This window comes from Pristiophorus japonicus, chromosome 1, assembly GCF_044704955.1.
Source record: "Pristiophorus japonicus isolate sPriJap1 chromosome 1, sPriJap1.hap1, whole genome shotgun sequence".
NCBI lineage: Eukaryota > Metazoa > Chordata > Chondrichthyes > Pristiophoridae > Pristiophorus > Pristiophorus japonicus.
The window spans coordinates 190,649,831-190,675,198 of NC_091977.1; the positions used below are offsets into that span (position 1 = coordinate 190,649,831).

At 46.7% G+C, this 25,368-nt stretch overlaps 1 protein-coding gene across 1 annotated transcript in view; it reads right to left on the reverse strand.

Annotated features, from left to right (window-relative positions):
• rasgrf2b (Ras protein-specific guanine nucleotide-releasing factor 2b) overlaps nucleotides 1–25,368 on the reverse strand; it is a 404,619-nt gene that overhangs the window by 21,346 nt on the left and 357,905 nt on the right. Inside the window, exons 21-23 of the mRNA XM_070867471.1 lie at nucleotides 11,459–11,562; nucleotides 10,269–10,353; nucleotides 8,303–8,500 (exon numbers count right to left, since the gene is read on the reverse strand). Coding sequence (XP_070723572.1) covers nucleotides 8,303–8,500; nucleotides 10,269–10,353; nucleotides 11,459–11,562 — 387 coding nt within the window. The remainder of the gene's footprint in view (nucleotides 1–8,302; nucleotides 8,501–10,268; nucleotides 10,354–11,458; nucleotides 11,563–25,368) is intronic.

The following is a 25,368-nucleotide window of genomic DNA, read 5'->3' on the forward strand; positions in this document are numbered from 1 at the left end:
ATGGTTAATTCCATTGCCTGCCATGAAGTCCTGGAATTCAGTGCTTGTGAAGCACGGATCATTGTCGCTGACCAAGACGTCCGGTAGACCATGGGCGGCGAACATTGCCCGTAGACATTCTACCATGGCAGAGGATGTGTTTGAATTTAAAATGCCACATTCGATCCATTTGGAGTAGGCGTCAACTACAACCAAAAACACTTTTCCCATGAAAGGACCTGCGTAGTCCACATGGATGCGTGACCAAGACTTGGCGGGCCATGGCCAGGGGCTAAGGGGGGCTTCCCTGGGAGCATTGCCCAGCTGGGCACACGTGTTGCACCTGCGAACACAAATTTCCAGATCTGCGTCTATCCCTAGCCACCAAACGTGTGACCTGGCAATTGCCTTCATCGTGACAATGCTCGGGTGCTCATTGTGGAGTTCTCTGATGAACACCTCTCTGCCCATCTGGGGCATGACTTCGCGGTTTTCCCACAGTAGGCAATCGGCCTGAATCGAGAGTTCATCCCTGCGCCTGTGAAATGGTTTAAATTCCTTTGGGCATGTCCTGTATGTGGTTGCCCAGTCCCCATTCAGGACACATTTCTTGACTAGAGACAATAGCGGGTCTCTATTTGTCCAGACTTTAATCTGACGGGCTGTCATGGGTGAGCCTTCGCTTCCGAAAGCTTCAACAGCCATAACCATCTCAGCAGCATGCTCGGTAGCCCCCTCAGTGGTGGCTAGTGGGAGCCTGCTGAGTGCATCGGCGCAGTTTTCGGTGCCCGGTCTGTGCCGAATTGTATAGTCATAGGCGGCTAACTCAAATTTCCTGCCAAACAGGTACTGGTGCATTTTCTTTGCCGCATGTACACATGCGAGCGCCTCCTTTTCTACCATCCCGTAGCCCCTTTCTGCCTGGGACAGACTTCTGGAGGCATAAGCTACCGGCTGTAACTGACCCTTGGCATTTGACATGCTGCAACACACACCCGACACCATAGGACGACGCATCGCATGTTAACACAAGTTTCTTACATGGATCATATAGCGTTAACAGATTGTTGGAACATAACAAATTGCGTGCTCTATTAAAAGCCCTTTCCTGGCTGTCCCCGCAGACCCATTCGTGACCTTTGCGTAGGAGCACGTGTAGCAGCTCTAGCAGCGTACTCAATTTGGGAAGAAAGTTACCAAAATAGTTCAGGAGCCCCAGGAACGAACACAGTTCCGTCGTGTTACAGGGTCTGGGTGCTCTCTGGATCGCTTCCATCTTGGACGCAGTAGGGTTGATCCCGTCTGCTGCTACCCTCATCCCCAGGAATTCTACCTCTGGAGCTAGGAAGACGCACTTCGCCTTTTTCAGTCGCAGCCCTACCCGGTCCAGTCTGCGTAGCACCTCCTCCAGGTTGTGGAGGTGTTCTTCAGTATCGTAACCCGTGATGAAGATGTCGTGCTGAAAAACCACCGTCCCTGGAGTCGACTTGAGGAGGCTTTCCATATTTCGTTGGAAGATCGCGGCGGCCGAGCGAATCCTGAACGGACATCTGTTGTACTCAAACAACCCCTTGTGTGTCGTGATGGTGGTCAGCTTCTTCGACTCACTCGCCAGCTCCTGGGTCATGTAAGCTGAGGTCAGGTCCAATTTTGAAAAAAGTTTGCCACCGGATAGCGTCGCAAAGAGGTCCTCCGCTCTCGGTAGCGGGCACTGGTCTTGGAGTGACACCCGATTGATGGTGGCCTTGTAATCACCACATATCCTGACCGACCCATCCGCCTTGAGCACCGGCACGATCGGGCTCGCCTAGTCACTTAATTCGACTGGCGAGATAATGCCTTCCCTCAGCAGGCGGTCCAATTCGCCTTCTATCTTTTCCCGCATCACGTACAGCACCGCTCTGGCCTTGTGATGTACTGGCCTGGCGTCCGGGTTTATGTGAATCACTACCTTGGCCCCCATGAAAGTGCCAATGCCGGGTTGAAATAATGAGTCAAATTTGTCCAGGATCTGTGAGCATGATACTCGCTCCACAGAGGAAATTGCATTGACATCGCCCCATTTCCTATTCATGACAGCAAGCCAACTCCTCCCCAGTAGTGCGGGACCATCCCCGGGACAATCCAGAGTGGCAGTCTGTTCTCCGAATCTTTGTGGGTCACGACTACCGTGGTGCTGCCTAGCACCGGAATGATCTCCTTTGTGTATGTCCGTAGCTGTGCGTCAATCGGCGATAATTTTGACCTCCTGGCCTTGGACGGCCACAACTTTTCAAACTGGCTGGCCCCCGTGTCTAGCTCCATTGATACTGGGATGCCATTGAGGAGCACTTTCATCATTATCGGTGGCGTCCTGGTGTATGAACTGTATACGTGCTCCACATGAACTCGCTGAACTTCAGCTTCCAGCGATTTTCCCCAGCGTTCATTTCTGCAATTTCTGCAGGTATTTTGCTCATCTCTGCAAACTCCGGCTGAGTGTGTGCCTTCACGCCTCCAACATGAGCTGCTGTTTGAAACAAAAGATCCCTTGCCAGTCGATCGTCCCTGACTGCCCCTGTTATTGTCCTTGAGTGCGCCATTAACAGATGTTGATGGCCCCATTACTGGCCGCATTGTTCCTTGCAATGGCGTGAATCGCCGTTCAGCTTGCCATTGTCTCTGTCGAACTCCCCCTCTGGGTTCGACTACATTTTTGGGGCATGCCCGATTGCCCTTGTCTGCCTGGAGAACTGTGTGCTGCTTTAACAATGTTGAATCTCTGTCCCAACCATTCCTTAACACAGTACCTCTCGTCTGTTCTGCTCGTGGCCATGCTCGCGTAGTTTCAATCCCAGTTTCTCATCGCCATTGATATATCTTTACTATACAGTATAATGCACACGAGGCCCATGCTTGAGAGAAGATCAGTCTGTGACCTGTCCTTTATTCCATAGCACTCAAGTGATGGAAGTGGGTGGAGCTTCCCCTTTTATCTCTGAAGGTCCAGGTTAGGAGTGTCTCCCACAAGTTCACCACCTAGTGCTCATTGTTCTCACAGTGTACAACTTAGGTCAGATTATACATGGGTTACAATGCTGGTTGAATACATGACACCTTCTATACATTGTCCATGCCTCAGATCCATACAGGAGGGCAGGTATTACTACAGCCCTGTCGACCATGAGCTTGGTGGTAGATTTGAGCGCCTGGTCTTCAAACACTCTTTTCGTCAGACGGCTGAAGGCCGCACTGGTACACTGGAGGCGATGTTGAATCGCCACATCAATGTCTGCCTTTGTTGATAAGAGGCTCCCGAAATATGGGAAATGGTCCACGTTATCGAGGGCCGCGCCGTGAATCTTGATGAGTGGAGGGCAGTGCTGTGTGGCGGTGACAGGCTGGTGGAGGACCTTTGTCTTACGGATGTTAAGCGTAAGGCCCATGCTTTCATATGCCTCAGTGAATACATTGACTATATCCAGGAGTTCAGCCTCTGAATGTGCGCAGACACAGGCGTCATCTGCATACCACAGCTCAACGACAGAGGTTGGGGTGATCTTGGACCTGGCCTGGAGGCGGCATAGTTAAATAGCTTCCCACTGGTTCTGTAGTTTAGTTCCACTCCAGCGGGGAGCTTGTTGATTGTGAGGTGGAGCATGGCAGTGAGGAAGATTGAGAAGAGGGTGGAGCGATGACGCAGCCCTGTTTGACCCCAATCCGGACGCAAATTGGGTCTGCAATGGATCCGTTGGTAAGGGTCACGGCCTGCATGTCATCGTGAAGCAGGCGAAGAATGTTGACAAACTTTTGGGGGCATCCAAAACGGAGGAGGACGCTCCATAGACCCTCACGGTTGACAGTGTCAAAAGCCTTTGTAAGATCGAAAAAGGCCATGTATAAGGACTGGTGCTGCTCCCTGCATTTTTCCTGCAGTTGTCGTGCTGCAAAGATTATGTCCGTTATTCCCCGTCGGGGATGAAATCCGCATTGTGATTCTGGGAGGAGCTCCTCGGCCACAGGGAGAAGTCAACTGAGGAGAACTCGAGCGACAACTTTGCCAGTGGTTGATAGCAGGGTGATTCCCCTGTAGTTGCCGTTGTCGGATTTGTCCCTTTTAAAAAAAATGGTCACAATCACTGCATCTCTCAGATCTCCCAGCATGCTCTCCTCCCTCCAGATGAGAGAGATGAGGTCATGTATCCATGCCAACAGCGTCTCTCCGCCATACTTTAGCGCCTCAGCAGGGATTCCATCCGCTCCCGTAGCCTTGTTGTTCTTGAGCTGTTTTATGGCTTTGCCTACCTCGTGCAACGTTGGAGTTTCACTGAGGTGGTGGCGGGTCGCATGCTGTGGGATGGAATTGAGAACACTTGAGTCAAAGGCAGAGTCTCGATTGAGGAGATCTTCAAAGTGCTCCTTCCATCGGGCCCTGACAGCCTCGGTGTCCTTGATGAGTGTTTCCCCGTTCTTGGCCAGGAGTGGGGTAGGGTCTTGGGAGTTTGGACCGTAGGTGGCCTTGACTGCAGTGAAGAAACCTCACGTATCGTGGCTGTTGGCCAGTTAATTCGGGAGCTGCAAAACAACATTACAGATGGCTCAAGGCTCAGGTCCAACAAAAAACCCAGACCTAAAGAACAGGTGGTGGATGGAGAAAGCACATGTGATACAACAACTGGCCAGCCAGGAAAATACACTTGGAGCGTTTCAGCCTGAGTTCCACTCTGTCGAGGCGACTTAGAACCTCTTCCAGGTTGTGTAGATGTTCGATGGTGTCACGACCAGTGATCAGGATGTTGTCTTGAAACACAACGGTGTGCGGAACAGATTTCAGCAAACTCTCCATATTTCTCTGGAAAATGGCTGCAGCCGAGCGAATCCCAAAAGGGCACCTGTGGTATATAAACAGCTCTTTGTGCGTGTTGATGCATGTCAGTCTTTTTGAGGGTTCTGCCAGCTCCTGCGTCATGCAAGCAGAGGTTAGATCCAGCTTGGTGAACGACTTCCCCCCTACTAGCGTTGCGAACAGGTCATCCGCTTTGGAAAGCGGGTACTGGTCTGTAATGAGACTCGGTTGATCGTTACCTTGTAGTCCCCGCAGATTCTGACCGTCCCATCGCTTTTCAACACCGGAACAATTGGACTGGCCCACTCGTTGAACTCGACTGGCGATATGTTCCCCTCTCGTTGAAGTCTGTCCAGCTCGATCTCGACTTTCTCTCGCATCATGTATGGAACCGCTCGGGCCTTGTGATTAACGGGTCGTGCATCAGGGACTAGACGGATCTGCACTTTGGCGCCTGTGAAGTTGCCGATGCCTGGCTCAAATAACGATGAGAATTTGTTTAGCACTTGGGAGCACGAGGCGTCATCCACCGAAGACAGTACTTCGATGTCGTCCCAGTTCCATTGGATCTTTCCTGACCAGCTTAAGCCTAATAGTGTTGGGTCATCGCCTGGTACAATCCATAGTGATAAGTTATGCACAGTTCCATCATATGATACCTTCACTGCCACACTGCCAATGACTGGTATGAGCTCTTTGGTGTAAGTGTGCAGCTTGGTGTGAACTGGGCTTAGTTTTGGCCTTTGTGCCTTGTTGCACCACAGTTTCTCAAAAGCCTTCTGGCTCATAATTGACTGACTCGCCCCCATGTCCAATTCTATGGAAACTGGAATGTCGTTTAATTTGATTTTTTAACATTATCAGAGGTCTTTTGGTGGTGAAGGTGTGTACCCCATACACTTCCTCTTCAGCTTCGGGTTGAGTTGCCTCTCTTATTCATTCAGCATGATCCGCGCCAGATCGGTCATCTTCTGCCGACTCTGTCACATGGTGAGTCGCAGCACGTTTGCACATTCGCTGGAGGTGCCCCATTGTTCCGCAGCCTTTGCACACATAGTGCTTGAATCGACATTGATGGGCCCGATGATTACCCCCGCAGCGCCAACATGGTGTTAATGGATTCACATTCATGCCCCACAGCGGACTCTGAGTCATCCTAGGTTTGGCCTCTGCAGGCGTGTAGGCCCTGCCATGTACAGTTCTGCCTGCTGAAGGCGTTATTTTATGCACAGTACTTGCCGGTGAGCTTCGATGCTGCAAAGATATCTGTTTAGTGTTATCGTTCATGGACATGAAAGCCTGGTCTATCGTAATGGCCTTGCTCAGATCTAGGGATTCGACAGACAGCAGTTTGCGAAGAATGACCTCATGGCCAATTCCAAGCACGAAAAATCCCGACAACATTTCCCCAAAAAATCCAGCAAATATGCATGGTCCAACAAGGCGTCTTTGGTCGGCGACATAGCTCGCCACATTCTGGCCCTCGGAGCGATGGTGCGTGTAAAAGCGATACCTGGCCATTAAGATGCTCTCCTTCGGCTTGCGGTGTTCCCGAACCAGTGTGCACAACGCTGCATATGTCTTGTCCGTTGGTTTCGTCGGTGCTAGCAGATTTTTGATGAGGCATATATCGTGGACCCACAAACGGTGAGGAGAATCACCCTGTGTTTGATCGCAGTCTCTTCCGTGTCCAGCTTATTGGCCACAAAATACTGGTCAAGACGCTCAATGAGGCTTCCCAATCATCACCTTCAACAAATCTCTCAAGAATACCAATGGCATCCATAACCGCATGAAAGTTCGTGATCTATTACTCGTCGCCAATTATTCTGTTCAAAATAATTCCACAAGACTGTATATTGTAAGCTCAAACTGTTGTGACCTTGGTCTCTTTAATGTAACTCCAGAGTGAGGAAGCAGCATGGTGGACTGCCTTTTATACCTGCTTGCCCGGGGTATGTAGGTGACCCTTGGGTCTCCCACAGGTGCGCCCCCTGGTGGCAAGTCTTACACATGAGTAAAATTTACATACAGAACAATGACAACTCAAGCAACCATGACTGGGAGCAAGTGGTCTGACCAGAACCCTTGAAGTCAGAACCAAGGCCTTCTCCACTGGCAGCACCATTCCCTGTCCCCTCACCAACTTTAAATAACACTACAAAGCTCCAATCACTTGCACAAACTTACACAGAGCCAGTAGAAATTAATCAGCAACTAATCTTAGAGTGGTTGTTGATCCCTTTAAATATCACTGGTGGGAGGATATTGCCGATGCTGAACTCATGTTCAGCTGTGCGAGGTTAACACAGGGCATTAGTTCCAGCGATGAGGATGAAAATGGCAGCACTGACGTCAAATCAGCATTGCCCACTGACTGACGTCATGATCTGCCAACTCTACATACTTCTGACGCACGCTCCCAGTGCCGATGCTAATGCCTCAGCAAGGTGGCATCCGGTGCGGCAAGCACCAGAAGTGTGCATGCATCACGGACGCCATTTTAGTCACAAAACAGCATCCGTAGTGCCGAAAGATTGGGCGCCACGGAGCCGAATTTCTAAAGCTTTAAGTCCTTTAGTAGGGAGTTGCCAGAACAGATCAATAGCAAGCTTCCTGCAAAGATATCTCTACAATTCAACAAATATTTTTAGCCCCAGGAACAGGATCAGTCACTGATTTCTTTTGACCATGTTCCGTAACTAAAGATGCAGTTTGCCATCCCCGTGTTTGTGTAAATAAACAACTAATATTAAACACAAAAAAAATTTGCGAATTATGTGAAAGTTTTTCGTCTCCCTAAGGCCAATGTATTATCCCAACTGCTAACCCGGTTTAAAATTCAGCACAAGTGAGGATAATATCTGAATAGTTCTGGTCTGTATAGCTCAGCAACACGTCGGGCAATGACATACACTATTATAGCACCTTTAATGGAGAGTTAGAATTTTTTTAAATACAACATAGTTAAATCTAAAATATGAAGTAAACTTATCTTATAAAACAACAGGATCCATAAACACCATAAACAGAAGCAGCATATCGGGACTTTGCTTGCCAGGAGCACACTGTGGGAATTCTGAGATCATCTGTCCCATGGATGGAAAATCCTGTAGGGACTCTATGTCCGGATCCTGAAAGGGACTCCTGGTGGGTGAAGTTCCATGCCAGGAATATGAACTGTAAAATCTACCCTGTACCTTGAGCTTTGTTGCTTGTATAAATTCAGTTGGGTCCACTCATAAGAAAAATATCACAATCTAACAGGCCCCAGATGTGTAAGCTTTATTGTTCTTTCTTCCCGAACATGGACATTTGTCTATTGTTTTTCTGTCATTGCTAAGACAAATTTGAGGGAAAGGAACATAATTAAATTATCTGGAATTTGTTTTTAAAACAGTAATCTCTCTTCCTTTGTTTTGAACAGAAGGGAATGCATTTTGACAATAAAATGCACCTGGTCATGAGTAACGTATTAGGATCTTTGATTCTCGTTACCTGTTTGGAAACCTTTGCCCAGGTTTTCTTCAGTCTGTAGATTGCACTCCTATTCAGGGCTGACGTGATCTCAAGGACACCATTGTAGTTGTGCAAACATCGGCAAACGTCTCCCACTGCTATCCATTTCTCAATGGAAATTGTTCGGGAACTCACATCAGCGTGCATCATGATTTGAGAAGCAACAAGGTTACTCATCTGAAAAAGAAGTAACAGTGAAAGGGAAATGGGTAATGTTGCTCATCATTGTGGATAGCGGATAGCGGGAAATAATTACAATGGCTGTAATTTAATGAAGGCTATAGATTCTAAGATAACTCTAAGTGAAAAGCCTGATATTAGGCTACAGCCTCCAAATAATTTCATTGCATTGGTCATCATTTAACATTTATACTAGACATTAATGTTGTTAGTCTCCCCACTTTATTTGCCATGCTGTGTCTGGATACTATATGAGATACGAAAGTAAGGCAAAGATGCTGCTGATAAAATAATTGCAGGTTATTTTAGCATGTTGCCTGTATCCTGCTGGTGGATAGTTTTCATTATTGTGAAATCTCAGTGAAGAGCCAAGATCAATCGTGCAGATATCATCAAGGGTGGAAACAGTAGCAGGAAAGGCAAGAAATCAATCTTGGATGAAACTAAACTCTCAGTTTTAAAAGTTCATTAAAGGAAGGTAAGAATAGGGAGTGTCGGGGAAAGAATGAGATTTTAAAAGAGATGGTGTGATGAGCTCCACGTCTCATACAGTGTTGATGCGAGGAGTGGAACAGCATGTAGGTTTGGAGCTTATAAGAAATAAAAAAGGAAAGTAGATTTACATCAGTAAGTTGGTAATAGCAATAAAGTGAAAGTTAGCAGAAGCAATGGTTGGTCATTTTGAATGTATTATAGCAGTATCCGAGATAATTTCGTTTTAAGTGCTATGATGATTATAGTGTTACTGTCATACTCTCTTGTGGGTTCTGTGGTAAAATAATAACTAACGGCAAAGTAGTAGGACATTCACATAATGACACTAAAGGTGCCACGACTGCAGATGAATTATCTCAAATTATATGTCCAGCATATATAAGAAAAATAGAAGTTATTTCTGAGTGAATACCAGTTAGTCATTATTAACAGGCCAAACTAAAGTAATTTATAAATTCCTGGTCTACAATATGGCTCTGAAATAACACTGGGGGATACTATTCCATTAAAATAAATGGGATAATACCTCCACTAAAATAATGGAGTCAGGAATTGTACAAAAGTATTCCAGAGCATAATTTCAGGACCTATGTGTTTCTAATGTGTTCTTACCAATCTCCTGTCAATTAGAGTAGTGAGGTATGGAGCAGAACCTACCTCATGATTCAGTGTGAGGATAAATATTTGGATAAACTTGCCTTTATGAGCTTTATGAATTGGATAGGATGACATGAAATGTTGGTTTTCTGATCAAAGTGCCCTGAATTAGGTTCTTTTATAAAACCCCACATTATACAGATTTCAGATGATTTTGGATTTGGGTTACTCCCTCCCATTCACATGTGCATATGTCACTATTTTGCATATTTGGCATAAAAGGTGATATAAGCAAATCAGTACCTAGAATCTCTTCTACTAGGAACGTTTCATTTAATTATCATTTACTTTTGAAGTTAAGCAACTTGTCTGGTAGCTGACAAGTATATTTTGAAAATAACAAAATACACCGGATAATAAATATCTCTTATCAAATACAAATGACACTTATAGAATTAAATATTCAAATGTTATGTAAACAGTTTTTATAGGAGGTTATGAATATTTTGGGTATGACAGTTGTAGGACTTTTTTCTTTTAGAACTTTTTATAACATTAAAAACTGAAAATATTGAATTCAACATGTGAGTTTTGTATCTGTCCCTTTATCTCACATCAATATCTATAATTAGAATTAAACATTTTTTAAATCTGGAAATCTCTTGTTACTTACATCATTGAAATGCTGGCTAGTCTTCATGATGTATGGTGTCCGTTCATTTTTATCAAGTTTCATCCATCCCTGTCCAAGAAACTCCCTGAAAGAAAGTTAGCAAATTACTGAAACATCTCATGCTGCACTTTTGGCTTTTCTTTACAATTCTGTGTGTTCATTAGGTGTGCCCTTTATAACTTCCAATCGACTTTTTCACAATCAAGTGAATGCAGTTTAAAGGGGACATTGTCAGTACACAAACATGCCCTGTAAAGTTCTTACTGGCATTTTTCAACAGACGGAGCATTAACACAGCGATCAAATGTTAGATAATATGACGACATCGCCTCATGTACAAGTGAAAAGAGAATTTCCAAATATAAACTAAAATAAATTTATAGTGAAAATTGCCACAGAAAATTTTGTACTGCAGCTGATAATGGTGTGTATCGTAGTGTAAAACAATCACTAGGAGCCACATATACCAGGAACTAGGCCCTTTCTCACAGCCCTAACCCGATAGCAATTTACCTATAAAAATGTGATGTGAGGAGGCCTTCTCTATGGTCACTGACCTCAGTGCTACATAAACGTCTAAGGGGGGGAAAATTCGGGTCTTTTGCGTCTCCCGTTAACGCCACTAACGATTCCCGCTAAATGCTGTGGGAGTTTAGCGGCGGCGGTAACCGGTAGCACCCCGCTCTGCTGCGCTGGTGTTGACGACATTATCACCGTACACAGCGACCGGTTTTCACCTCAGAGGGAAATTTCGGAAGCACCCTCTGAAGCTGCACCAGGCGATGCCGGGCTTGTGGGGTGCTACTTAAAGAGGAGGTGATGCTCGCACAAATAAAAATCGTCTGACTTACCGGTCGCGGCCCGTTGAATTGTGGAACGCGAAGTCTGTGACGCGATCTTGCAGCCCGGCATTCCGCTTGAGTGCCGGGCTGAAGCCATGGCACCCCGTTGTCTGCTGGACCCGCCTTGCGGCTGTGTTACCTTCCCCAAACGGGGCGCTACGCAATTTCCACCCCCTTATGTTTTACAAGAAGACAGGAGAATCACATAAACATGCTTCAGCTCAATTAATCTTTCTCAGGTAGAGACCTTCACTTTGCATTGTGTTTTGGAGCTGTGGCATATGTAGGAAAGTTTGCATTCTGAGGCATAGCTTGTTACATATAAAGCCTTTTTCAAGACAAACTCACTCATATGGTATGCTTCTGAAAACAATATGATCAAGGAGCGTTAACTGTTCTGCCATTTCCATGACTGATAGAGTCTCAAAGGATTCCATCCTGGGGCCATCTGTCTGTAAAGAATCACATTATGTGGCAGATTAGTACAACAAAGAAAATAGGGCATCATTTGGATTAAATTACAGCATTGATGATTTTGAGATTTTGCTCAGTGAGAATCTTTAATACAAAGGCCTGGATTTTGCTGGTGCTCAGAGGGTGGGTCCGCGGTCAAAATATGAAATATTGACAGTGGATCGACAGCCCGCTATCAACCCATCACCAGGTCAGTTTCCCAAGTGCTGGGTTTGCCTGTGCTTTACACTAAGTGTTGGGTGAGCCAATTGATATAGTTAAGAGCTCGTTAAAAGGTTCTGAAACAGAATTTTACCAACTACTTACCATTTTTCCAGCTTTTTCACCAGGTTCCTGGTGTTCAGGGATCACATCAGGTAAGTAGGTCGGGTTTTCAATGACTCTCCATTCTTCTGAAAAGGTGAGAACTGCAAAGGTGGTATAAAAGCTACCATTTCACAGCTGTTCACTTTCCAGTCTTAGAAGCTGGAGCTTTCTGGATTTGGAAGACACTTTTCAGCTTTATACAGTTTGGAAGTGGTTGGGGTAAACTCTCTGTTCACTGTCATCTCCTTGGAACAACCTATCTCACCACTGACAGATTGCGTCTGTCCTCTCAACTTCAGCTATTCCAGCAGCATCGTTGCCCTTGAAAAAATCTCAGCTTGGTCCTCAGAATCCCACCACAATCAGCCCCAACACCATCACTAAACACACCAGCATTACCAACAATAACACCAACCTTCTCTGCAATCAACTGATGCTGCACAGGGCACAGGGCATCAGCACCTGATCACACTGCTTCCCGGAAGGCCAGGGATGACCTCTCCATGGTCCTATTTACTTCACTTGACGCTGTACACCTTAGCTGCCACATGATGCACCAGGTTGGCACTATCCCATGCCAGCACCATAAAACATCCCCACAATGCCCAAGCCATTCCTTTCACACTCATCACCATTGCGGGGTGTACCCTTATGTCTCACCATTCACTACAACTCACTAAGCCATTTCCAAAGGAACACACAAATCTGTCCAACAAGGCAAAGTGTTCAAAATAAAGATTTTAATGTTTGACAACACATTAACAGAAACTCTACATGAACATTGGCTAAAGGACCCAAGACCCTTGTGTTTTGTTAGGTGATATGATTGGTCAAGGATGAGGGTAAGTGTGAGGGGTGGCCAGTGAGATGGGGATGTGATAATGTAGATAGAGAGAGGGATGGGTGGAGGTGCAAAATAAGTTGGTGTGAGTAAGGATGTGCAGGGGTAGGATAGGGAAGGCAGAGTGATGGGGATGTGATGAGTGGCACAGCAGGATGAGGTTGAGTGTTGTTTTGCAGTAATATTTCGTGATCTACTGAGATCATGGAAAGGTTTGCGCCACTGCAGCCTGGTCCTCCTGATAACATCCTTGCTTGTGCCCTTCTGTGCAATGTGCAACCAGGCTGCGTTGGTGTCCTGGGGAGGTCTCTTCCGCCCATTGGACGGGAAGAGAACCTCCTTGCATGCTGTGACTCACTCCATAAGCATATGAAGGGAGTCATGTGAGAGCCTGGGTACAACCATACACCTCTGTGCAGTGCTTGTCAGTATTTGCAGAACCTCAACGCTGCAAAACACTGACAGCACAACTGTCAAAATCAATGTGGACATGGTCCCTTTAAGGAAACCAACTGATGATGCGTCATCAAATGACATCATCACACCGTTTCCTTTTCATTGCCTGGGAACCTTGCAGGGTGGGCTTAACAAGTCCCATCAGGGGAAAGTTGTGGGGGAAGTCGGCATGGAGCCAGGAGCGGGTTCGCAGTCCGCCATCTACCACGGCTGCAATGAGCACACCTCGGTAGGTGAAATCACGGCCAAACTGTGCCAATGAAATTAGTGCATATACAAGATTATAAAATAACAACCATACACTGAATACACAAAATGTCTACTAAAGATTATTATAGAATTTGTTATGACAAAGTAACAAGAAATAACAAGAAGACTATAATTTATTTTGCAACTTCCGCTCAGTGGTAAATTTTGAGCATCAGGGTCTGTTTCATTAGTTTGCTTCTATTAAATAATAATGTGGCTGCATTTGAAGTTAAGAACATAAGAAATAGGAGCAGGAGTAGGCCATGCAGCCCCTCGAACCTGCTCCACCATTCAATAAGATCATGGCTGATCATTGACCTCAACTCCACTTTCCTGTCCATGCTCCATATCCCTTGATTTCCCTACACTCCAAAAATCTATCTATCTCAGCCTTGAATATATTCAGAGACTCAACATCCACAGCCCTCTGGGGCAGAGAATTCCAAAAATTCACAACCCTCCGAGTGAAGACATTCCTCCTCATCTCTGTCTTAAATGGCCGACCCCTTATTCTGAGACTGTGCCCCCTAGTTCTGGACACTCCAGCCAGGGGAAACAACCTCTCAGCAACTACCCTGTCAATCCCCTTCAGAATCTTGCATGTTTCAATGAAATCACCTCTCATTCTTCTAAACTCCAGAGAGTATAGGCCCATTATTTAAATGGAGAGAGATTGCAAAGTGCTGCAGTACAGCGGGACCTGGGGGTATTTGTGCAAGAAACACAAAAGGTTAGTATGCAGGTACAGCAAGTGATAAGGAAGGCCAATGGAATCTTGGCCTTTATCGCAAAGGGGATGGAGTATAAAAGCAGTGAAGTCTTGCTACAGTTGTACAGGGTATTAGTGATGTTATATATGTGAACCTGTAAATACCTTGTGTAGCCACTGGAGGGCTCATCACCTGGGAGTCCCAAGGGATCCCACAATTCCTTGGGAGCACCTGTACTTAAGGAGATCTCACAGGCTGGAGAGGCACTCTGGAGACCTGTAGTAAAAGACTAAGGTCCCACTTTACTTTGAGTTCACAGTATCTAGTCAGACTTTTTATTCATACACAACAACTGGCAATGAGATACAGATGACGAACACAACGGTGCAGAGAACAGTGGGCATCCTGGAGAAATTCTCGGAGGAAGATGATTGGGAAACCTTCGTGGAGCGACTCGACCAATACTTTGTGGCCAACGAGCTGGAAGGAGAAGCGAATGCTGCCAAATGAAGGGTGATTCTCCTCACCGTCTGTGGGGCACCAACGTATAGACTCATGAAAAATTTGCTTGCTCCAGTGAAACCCACAGAGAAATCGTACGATGATTTGAGCACACTGGTCCGGGAGCATCTGAACCCGAAGAAAAGCGTTCTGATGGCAAGGTACCAGTTCTACACCTACAAAAGCTCTGAAGGCCAGGAAGTGGCGAGTTATGTCGCCGAGCTGAGACACCTTGCAGGACGTTGTGAATTTGAAGGACATTTGGAACACAGGCTCAGAGACTTTTTCGTACTTGACATTGGCCATAAAGTGGTACTTCGCAAACTTTTGACTGGAGAGACCCCAACCTTGAGTAAAGCCATAACGATAGCCCAGGCATTCATTGCCACCAGTGACAATACTAAGCAAATCTCTCACCACATGAATGCTGCTACAAGTACTGTGAACAAAGTGATGCTGTTTTCAAATCACAACATACAGGGCAGGCCCCACATGCCTGCAGCTGCACGTCCGCAGATGTCTCAGAGTCCACCATCAAGGATGATGAATGCAAGGCCATTAACACCTTGTTGGCGCTGCGGGGGTGATCATCATTTCCATTCATGCCACTTCAAAGGATACGTTTGCAAGGGCTGTGGAATAATGGGCCACCTCCAACGTATGTGCAGGCAAGCCGCAAACCCTGCTAATCCTGCAAACCACAACGTTGCAGAGGAGGACAGATCCACGGAGGATCACGACGAACCAGAGCCTCAGACCGAGGAGGCAGAGGTATATGGGGTGCACACATTTACCACAAAGGGTTCCCCGATAATGCTGAAGGTTGAATTAAATGGACTCCCTGTGTCAATGGAGCTGGACACGGGCGTGAGCCAATCCATTATGAGCAAAAAGACTTTGGATAAATTGTGGTGCAACAAGGCCTCAAGGCCAGTCCTGACTCCCATTCGCACTGAACTGAGAACTTACACGAAGGAACTGATTCCCGTAATCGGCAGTGGTACTGTAAAGGTCTCCTACAATGGAGCGGTGCACAAGCCACCACTCTGGGTGGTACCGGGCGATGGTCCCATGCTGCTCGGCAGGAGCTGGCTGGGAAAGATACGCTGGAACTGGGACGATGTCCAAGCGCTCTCGTCCGTTGACGAAACTTCGTGTCCCCAGATCTTAAACAAGTTCCCTTCGCTGTACGAACCAGGCATCGGGAAGTTCCAAGGAGCAAAAGTGCAGATCCATGTGATTCCGGGGGTGTGACCCACCCATCACAAGGTGAGAGCGGTACAGTACATGGTGAGAGAGAGGGTGGAGATTGAGCTGGTCCGGCTGCAACGAGAGGGAATAATTTCGCCGATTGAATTCAACGAATGGGCCAGTCCAATTGTTCCAGTCCTCAAAGAAGATAACACCGTCAGAATCTGTGGTGATTACAAAGTAACTATCAATCGTTTCTCCCTGCAGGATCAATACCGACTACCAAAGGCAGACGACCTTTTTGCGACGCTGGCGGGAGGAAAGACGTTCACAAAGTTGGACTTGACCTCGGCCTACATGATGCAGGAGCTGAAGGAATCATCAAAGGGCCTCACCTGCATCAACATGCACAAAGGTCTCTTCATTTACAACAGATGCCCGTTTGGGATTCGATCAGCCGCGGTGATTTTCCAGACAAACATGGAAAGCTTACGCGCACGGTGGACTTCCAGGAAGACATCTTGGTTATAGGTCGGGATACAGTTGAGCATCTGCAGAACCTGGAGGAGGTTCTTAGTCGACTAAACCGCGTGGGGCTCAGGTTAAAATGCTCAAAGTGCATTTTCCTGGCGCCTGAAGTGGAATTCCTGGGGAGAAGAATTGCGGCGGACAGCATCAGACCCACCGATTCGAAGATGGAGGCAATCGAGAACGCACCGAGACCACAAAATGTGACGGAGCTGCGGTCGTTTCTAGGACTCCTGAACTACTTTGGTAACATCTTACTGGGTCTCAGCACACTGTTAGAACCATTCTACGCCTTACTGCGTAAAGGGGACGAATGGGTATGGAGTAAAAGCCAAGAAAATGCCTTTGTAAAAGCTAGAAAAATTGTTATACTCAAACAAATTGTTTGTGTTGTATGATCCATGTAAGCGTTTGGTACTAGCGTGTGATGCATCGTCATATGGCGTTGGGTGTGTATTGCAACAAGCTAATGCATCTGGGAAATTTCAACCGCTTGCTTATGCATCCAGAAGTCTGTCTAAGGCTGAGAGAGCCTACAGCATGATTGAAAAAGAAGCGTTAGCGTGTGTTTATGGGGTAAAGAAAATGCATCAATATCTGTTTGGGCTCAAATTTGAATTGGAAACTGACCATAAGCCACTGATATCCCTTTTTTACGAAAGTAAGGGGATAAATACGAATGCATCGGCCCGCATCCAGAGATGGGCGCTCACGTTGTCCGCATACAACTACGCCATCCGCCACAGGCCAGGCACAGAAAACTGTGCCGATGCTCTCAGTAGGCTGCCATTGCCCACCACAGGAGTGGAAATAGCACAGCCCGCAGATTTAGTCATGGTAATGGAAGCATTCGAGAGTGAGCAATCACCTGTCACAGCCCGACAGATTAGAACCTGGATGAGCCAGGACCCCTTACTGTCCCTAGTAAAAAAATTGTGTGCTTCACGGGAGCTGGTCCAGTGTCCCATTGGAAATGCAGGAAGAGATAAAGCCGTACGAGCGGCGCAAAGATGAAATGTCTATACAGGCAGACTGCCTTCTGTGGGGTAATTGGGTAGTGTTCCCAAAGAAGGACAGGGAGACTTTCATCAGTGATCTCCACAGTACTCACCGAGGCATTTTAATGATGAAAGCGATAGCGAGATCCCACGTGTGGTAGCCCAGTATCGATGCGGACTTAGAGTCCTGCGTGCACAAATGTAACACATGCTCGCAGTTAAGCAATGCACCCAGGGAGGCGCCACTAAGTTTATGGTCTTGGCCCTCCAAACCGTGGTCCAGGGTCCATGTCGACTATGCAGGCCCGTTTTGGGGTAAAATGTTCCTTGTGGTTGTAGATGCGTACTCCAAATGGATTGAATGTGGGATATTGTCGGCAAACACGTCCGCTGCCACCACTGAAAGCCTGCGGGCCATGTTTGCCAAGCACGGCCTGCCTGATGTCCTTGTGAGCGACAATGGGCCATGTTTCACCACTGCTGAGCTCAAAGAGTTCATGACCCATAATGGGATCAAACATGTTACATCTGCCCCGTTCAAACCAGCATGGTCAGCAGTGCAAACCGTCAAGCAGAGCTTGAAGAGGGTAACTGAAGGCTCACTGCAGACTCGCCTATCTTAGCTACCACACGAGACCTCACTCGCTCACTGGGATTCCACCGGCTGAACTGCTCATGAAAAGGGCACTTAAGACATGAAAGGTAGAGAGCAGGCGACTTCAACAAAGTACATATTATGATAGTGCAAATGTGTCACGCGAAATTGAAATCAATGATCCTGTATTTGTGTTGAACTATGGACCAGGTCCCAAGTGGCTTTCCGGCACTGTTGTGGCCAAAGAGGGGAGTAGGGTGTTTTGGGTCAAAAGTTCAAATGGACCGGAAACACTTGGACCAAATCAAACTCAGATTCACGGACTATTCAGAGCAACCCACCTTGGACCCTACCGTCTTTGACCCCCCCCACAACATACACACCAATGGCAACCGACATCGCGGTTGACCGCGAAGCAGAACCCATCACCCGCAGCAGCCCAGCAGGACTCACCACACCAGGCAGCCCAGCAATGCCAGCAGCACAGCAACCCAGCAAGGGCCTAGCAAACGATTCACCAAAACCAGCATTTGCACCGAGACGATCAACCAGGGAAAGAAAGGCCCCAGATCGACTCACCTTGTAAATAGTTACACTGTTGACTTGGGCGGGGGGGGGGGGGGGGCGGAGGGGGAGTGTTATAGAAACATAGAAATTAGGTGCAGGAGCAGGCCATTCGGCCCCTCGAGCCTGCACCACCATTCAATAAGATCATGGCTGATCATTCAACCTCAGTATCCCTTTCCTGCTTTCTCTCCATACCTCTTGATCCCTTTGGCCATAAGGGTCATATCTAACTCCCTTTTCAATATATCTAATGAACTGGTCTCAACAACTTTCTGTGATAGAGAATTCCACAGGTCAACCACTCTCTGAGTGAAGAAGTTTCTCCTCATCTCGATCCTAAATGGCTTACCTCTTATTCTTAGACTGTGACCCCTGGTTCTGGAACTCCCCAGCAATGGGAACATTCTTCCTGCCTCTAATCTGTCCAATCCTCTCAGAATTTTATATGTTTCTATGAGATCCCCTCTCATTCTTCTAAACTCCAGTGGATACAAGCCCAGTTGATCCAGTCTCTCCTCATATGTCAGTCCTGCCATCCCGGGAATCAATCTGGTGAACCTTCACTGTACTCCCTCAATAGCAAGAATGTCCTTCCTCAGATTAGGAGACCAAAACTGAACACAATATTCCAGGTGTGGCCTCACCAAGGCTCTGTACAACTGCAGTAAGACCTCCCTGCTCCTATACACAAATCCTCTAGCTGTGAAGGCCAATATGCCATTTGGCTTCTTCACCGCCTGCTGTACCTGCATGTCAAACTTCAATGACTGATGTACCATGACACCCAGATCCCGTTGCACCTCCCCTTTTCACTAATCTGTCACCATTCAGATAATATTCTGTCTTCATGTTTTTGCCACCAAAGTGGATAACCTCACATTTATCCACATTATACTGCATCTGCCATGCATTTACCCACTCACCTAACTTGTCCAAGTCATCCTGCAACCTCTTAGCATCCTCCTCACAGCTCACACCGCCAGCCAGCTTAGTGTCATCTGCAAACTTGGACATATTACAGTCAATTCCTTCACCTAAATCATTGATGTATATTGCAAATAGCTGGGGTCCTAGCACTGAGCCCTGCGGCACGCCACTCGTCACTGCCTGCCATTCTGAAAAGGACCCGTTTATTCTGACTCTCTGCTTCCTGTCTGCCAACCAGTTCTCTATCCATGTCAATACATTACCCCCAGTACCATGTGCTTTAATTTTGCACACTAATCTCTTGTGTGGGACTTTGTCAAAAGCCTTTTGAAAGTCCAAATACACCACATCCACAGGTTCTCCCTTGTCCACTCTACTAGTTACATCCTGAAAAAATTCTAGAAGATTTGTCAAGTATGATTTCCCTTTCATAAATCCATGCTGACTTGGATATATGTAAACCTGTAAATACCTTGTGTAGCCACTGGAGGGCTCATCCCCTGGAGTCCCAAAGGATCCCACAATCCCTTGGGAGCACCTGTGGTTAAGGAGACCTCACAGGCTGGAGAGGTACTCTGGAGACCTGCAATAAAAGACTACAGTCACACTTTACTTTGAGCTCACAGTATCTAGTCAGACTCTTTATTCATACACAACAGGTGAGGCAACACCTGGAATAATGCGTGCAGTTTTGGTTTTCATATTTACGAAAGGATATACTTGCTTTGGGGGCAGTTCAGAGAAGGTTCACAAGATTGATTCCGGAGATGGGTTGTCTTATGAGGAAAGGTTGAGTAGGTTGGGCCTCTACACATTGGAGTTCAGAAGAATGAGAGGTGATCTTATAGAAATGTATAAGATTATGAGTGGGCTTGACAAGGTGGATGCAGAGAGGATGTTTCCACTGATAGAGGAGACTAGAACTAGAGGGCAAAATCTTAGAATAAGGGGTTTCCAATTTAAAACTGAGATGAGCAGAAATTTCTTCTCCCAGAGGGTTATGGATCTGTGGAACTCATTGCCTGAGAGACAGAAATAGACAGTTTCTTAACCGATATGGGGATAAGGGGTTATGGGGAGTGGGCAGGGAGGTGGACCTGAGTCCGTGATCGGATCAGCCATGATCGTATTAAATGGTGGAGCAGGCTCGAGGGGCCATATGGCCTACTCCTGCTCCTATTTCTTATGTTCTTATGTTCAGATGTTTGGACCACTCAGGAGGGGAGCTACAATACAACCCTGAGCAAGTAGGTAAATTTGTGGTCCTGTGCTCCATGCTGCACAACCTGGCTATCAGGAGGGGCCAAGAATTGCCAGAAGGGACTGATGCTCTACTTCAGGAGAGAGACAAAGAGGCGGACGAGAAGCTGGATGCTGACCTAGGGCCAAACAATCAGGTTGACCATGCAACCATGCCCACGACTCCCTTCAGACCGCAAGAAATGGCCCATGGTGGCTACATAGCTGCAAGACTCTTATCTCAGGAGTTGATATCTAAACGATTTGCCTGAAAGAACGTTGCTGTGCGTGACAACGCTGACACACTGCTGTGTGTGTGCAGCTCAGACATCAATGGTGCCCATCACCTTGGTGCCAGTTAAAGTTTACGTTGATTGAAGTTAAGTTTTATTTAACCCTTTCATGTTAAGGAATCACCAGTGTGTAATGGTCCAGCTATCTGAGACAATGCGCAACAAGGTTATGTTCAATTAAAAAAAATTTATACCAACATTGGTCTGAAATCATAAGTATCACAGGCAAAAACACCCAACCCCTGCCCACACCCCACTTTTTCCACCATTGACATTAATCAAATGTTCAACATGTCCAGCAACACAGAATACAATGCAAAGCAGGAGCGTGGTCCCCTCCCCCCATACATTACAACAAATTGCATCCACCCAGATGGAAATATAACACAGCACCTCACTTTTCTTACCCCCCCCCGACCCTTCTTCTCACCACCTTTACCCCTTCCCCTCCTCACACCACATGCCTGGCCGAGGAGCTCCTCAGGCGATGCCTCATTGAGGGGGATGAAGGCAGAGACGGTGGTTGCACGTGTACGGAGCGGGAGATGCCGAGGGGGGGAACATTCTCTGATGTAGAAGCAGGATCTTGGTCCTGCCTCTCATCTGTCGTTCGCAGTGGTGGTGCAGAAGCTAGGGGTGGAGTGCTGTGTTCTGGGACCACTGGGAGGCCTGTGCCAGCAGTGTTCCTGACTATCGCATCCAAGGCCCCTGCCATCCGTGGAACGTACTCAGTCATGGTGGCCAGCTGTCGGGATATGCCCCCCAATGTTTCGATGAGCTGGTCACCAATGTCTACAGTCCTCCTGGACAACTGTACCATCTCTCCACTGTCATCTCACGCTCGTGGAATAGACCTGCCACGTCCACGAAATCTCCGCGGGGTCGGCGCCATCCTGGGGACAAATGGGGTGCCCTGTGGCGAGGTGCTTGGGGCAGTTACCTCCAGTGTGGAGGTGGGAATGACCGGAGGAGCACTAGATAGCCTTGGGGTGGAATAACTTCTGGAGCGTGGCGATGCAGGTTCCTCGAAGTCGGTGCTCTCATCCGTAGAGAACAGACCCAGCGGATTGACGGGTGACAATCAGAGCTCCTCAGCACCAGATGTAGGACCGTCTGGCGAGTTCGGTCCCGCGCCCCCACCTTCTGGCCTCTGTGGTGTTGCCTGGGGCCGCGCTGCTGGCTGAGCTGCAAGACGCAAATGAGGTTATTAGAGGAGAAGTGGGTGCTAGATTCATAAGGTGATTCCAGTGCTACACACAGCATATGCATGACAGAAGCACCACCGCTATCAAAACCATCACAGACATCACATTTCATGACCATCAACACATTTGCATTGCAATGATTTTCATTAGGCCAGCATTATTTTTAGGACAATTTTAGAAATCATCCATCATATAGGATTGTTCGGATACGAGTGGTGTGGCATCTATTGACTTTACATCGTGCAATGGTGTCAACTTTACTCACGTTGCTTTACTTCAGGGTCTGCAGATGCTTCCGTGACTGTCCGGGGGTGCTTCCCCACGAGTGCGAGCACCCGCTCCTCCATCTCAGTGATGTCGCTGGGGACTGATGGCCCTCCACCCGTTCACCTCTGCACAGACCTCATCGTCGATAGCTTCTTCTGTAAAAAGTGACAGGACAACATGGCATGAGATCATTGCGTGATATCGTTGCTAGGTACTGTCACATAACCGACAGTTGTAATCATGATTATTATGATAATTATCATTCTTTACCTAAAGACGTACTCCGTGACCGCAGGCTTTGACTACAACATTCCCAGTAAAAGTGAAAGACCTCACATCTGCTGATAGTCACTCATGACTGTTACAAATTAAATTATATAAATACATAAGTAATGTAAATCAATGTAATACTTACTCTTGCGGATCCCACAAGGTCGTTCCATCGTGTGCGGCATTGATTGCCCTCATGCACCTCGTTGGTCACCGACGAGACCACCTCTGCTATCTTGGTCCATATCCTCTGGTAGGCTTCCCACGCCCTCCCTGTGTCAAATCACCCCAGCGTAACTCGACCTCCTGCAGGAGGGAGGCATTTGCCTCGTCCGAGAAACTCCTCACTCTTTTGAGCCCTCCAATGTGCTCCTCTCCCACCTCACTGCTCTTGCCAGCGTTAGTCTCCACAGTGTGCTATGATGCCTCCTCCTCTCCCTCCATTATAGGCAAAATTCGGTCAAATATCTGGCTGGTAACAGCTAATTTTTTTTCCCTGTTTGCTTTAAAGCTCTAAACTCTCCCTTCTTCTTCCCAAAGCAGCCACACCACACCCACACAAGCCTTCAGTCCCTCTCAGCTCCCTTGCTCTCTGTCTCCTCTTCTGCGCATGTCATGATGACCCTTGACCTCCTGAATCGCGGGAATCGAGCGTTGTCATGCCGTTGCTAAGGACGGCGACACTTTACGGCAGAAGGTCAGAGAGATTTAATGCTAACGCCCATTTCATATCACTCGCGGTAACGCCCAATTTCAAAAATGAAATTTTTGGTGCTTTGAGAATGGGCGAGAAGCTGGTGATCTGAAAACCCATTATTACCACCCACACCGGAAATAATGCCCATTTTTGGGCGATCTGCACAAAAGTGTAAAATCAACCCACAAGAGTTTCTACAGGTACATAAAAAGGAAAAGAGAGGCTAAAGTAAATGTTGCTCCCCTAGAGGATGAGACTGGGGAATTAATAATGGGCGACAGGGAAATGGCAGAGACTTTGTACAAATATTTTGTATCGGTCTTCACAGTAGAAAACACTAAAAACATCCCAATAGTGAATAATCAAGGGGCTATGGGGAGGGAGATACAATCACTATCACTAAAGAAGTAGTACTCGGTAAAATAATGGGACTAAAGGCGGACAAGTCCCCTGGACCTGATGGCTTGCATCCTAGGGTCCTAAAAGATGTTGCTGCAGAAATAATGGATGCATTGATTGTAATCTACCAAAATTCCCTAGATTCTGGGAAGGTCCCAGCAGATTGGAAAGCTGCAAATGTAACGCCCCTATTTAAAAAAAATGAGGCAGACAAAAAGCAGGAAACTATAGACCAGTTAGCCTAACATCTGTCATTGGGAAAATACTGGAGTCCATTATTAAGGAAGCAGTAGTGGGATATTTGGAAAAGCGTAATTCAATCAGGCATAGTCAGCATGGTTTTATGAAAGGGAAATCATGTTTGACAAATTTGCTGGAGTTCTTTGAGGATGTAACGAACAGGGTGGTTAAAGGGGTATCAGTAGATGTTGTGTATTTGGATTTCCAGAAGGCATTCGATAAGGTGTCACATGAAAGGTTACTGCACAAGATAAAAGTTCACGGGACTGGAGGTAATATATTAGCATGGATAGAGAATTGGCTAACAACAGAAAACAGAGAGTCGGGATAAACGGATCATTTTTCGGTTGGCAAACAGTAACTAGTGGGGTATCGCAGGGATCGGTGCTGGGGCCTCAACTATTTACAATCTATATTAATGACTTGGATGAAGAGACCGACTGTAATGTAACCAAGTTTGCTGATGATACAAAGATGGGTGGGAAAGCAAATTGTGAGGAAGACACAAAAGCTCTGCAAAGGGATATAGACAGGCTAAGTGAGTGGGCAAAAATTTGGCAAATGGAGTACAATGTGGGAAAATATGAGGTTATCCACTTTGGCAGAAAAAAATAGAAAAGCAAATTATAATTTAAATGGAGAAAAATTGCAAAGTGCTGCAGTACAGAGGGACCTGCGGGTCTCCTTGTGCATGAAACACAAAACTTTAGTATGCAGGTACAGCAAGTAATCAGGAAGGCAAATGGAATGTTGCCCTTTATTGCAAGGGGGATAGAGTATAAAAGCAGAGATGTCCTGCTCAACTGTACAGGGTATTGGTGAGGCCACACCTAGAGTACTGCGTGCAGTTTTGGTCTCCGTATTTAAGGAAGGTTATGCTTGCATTGAAGGCTGTTCGGAGAAGGTTCACTAGGTTGATTCCGGAGATGAGGGGGTTGACTGATGAAGATAGGTTGAGTAGGTTGGGCCTATACTCATTGGAGTTCAGAAGAATGAGAAGTGATCTTATCAAAACATATAAGATAATGAGAAGGCTCGACAAGGTGAATGTAGAGAGGATATTTCCACTCATAGGGGAACTAAAACTAGGGGACATAGTCTCAAAATAAGGGGCTGCCCATTTAAAACTGAAATGAGGAGGAATTTCTTCTCTCAGTGGAGTGTAAATCTGTGGAATTCTCTGCCCCAGAGAGCTGTGGAGGCTGGGTCATTGAATATATTTAAGGCGGAGATAGACAGATTTTTGAGCGATAAGGGAATAAAAGGTTATGGGGAGCGGGCAGATAAGTGGAGCTGAGTCCATGA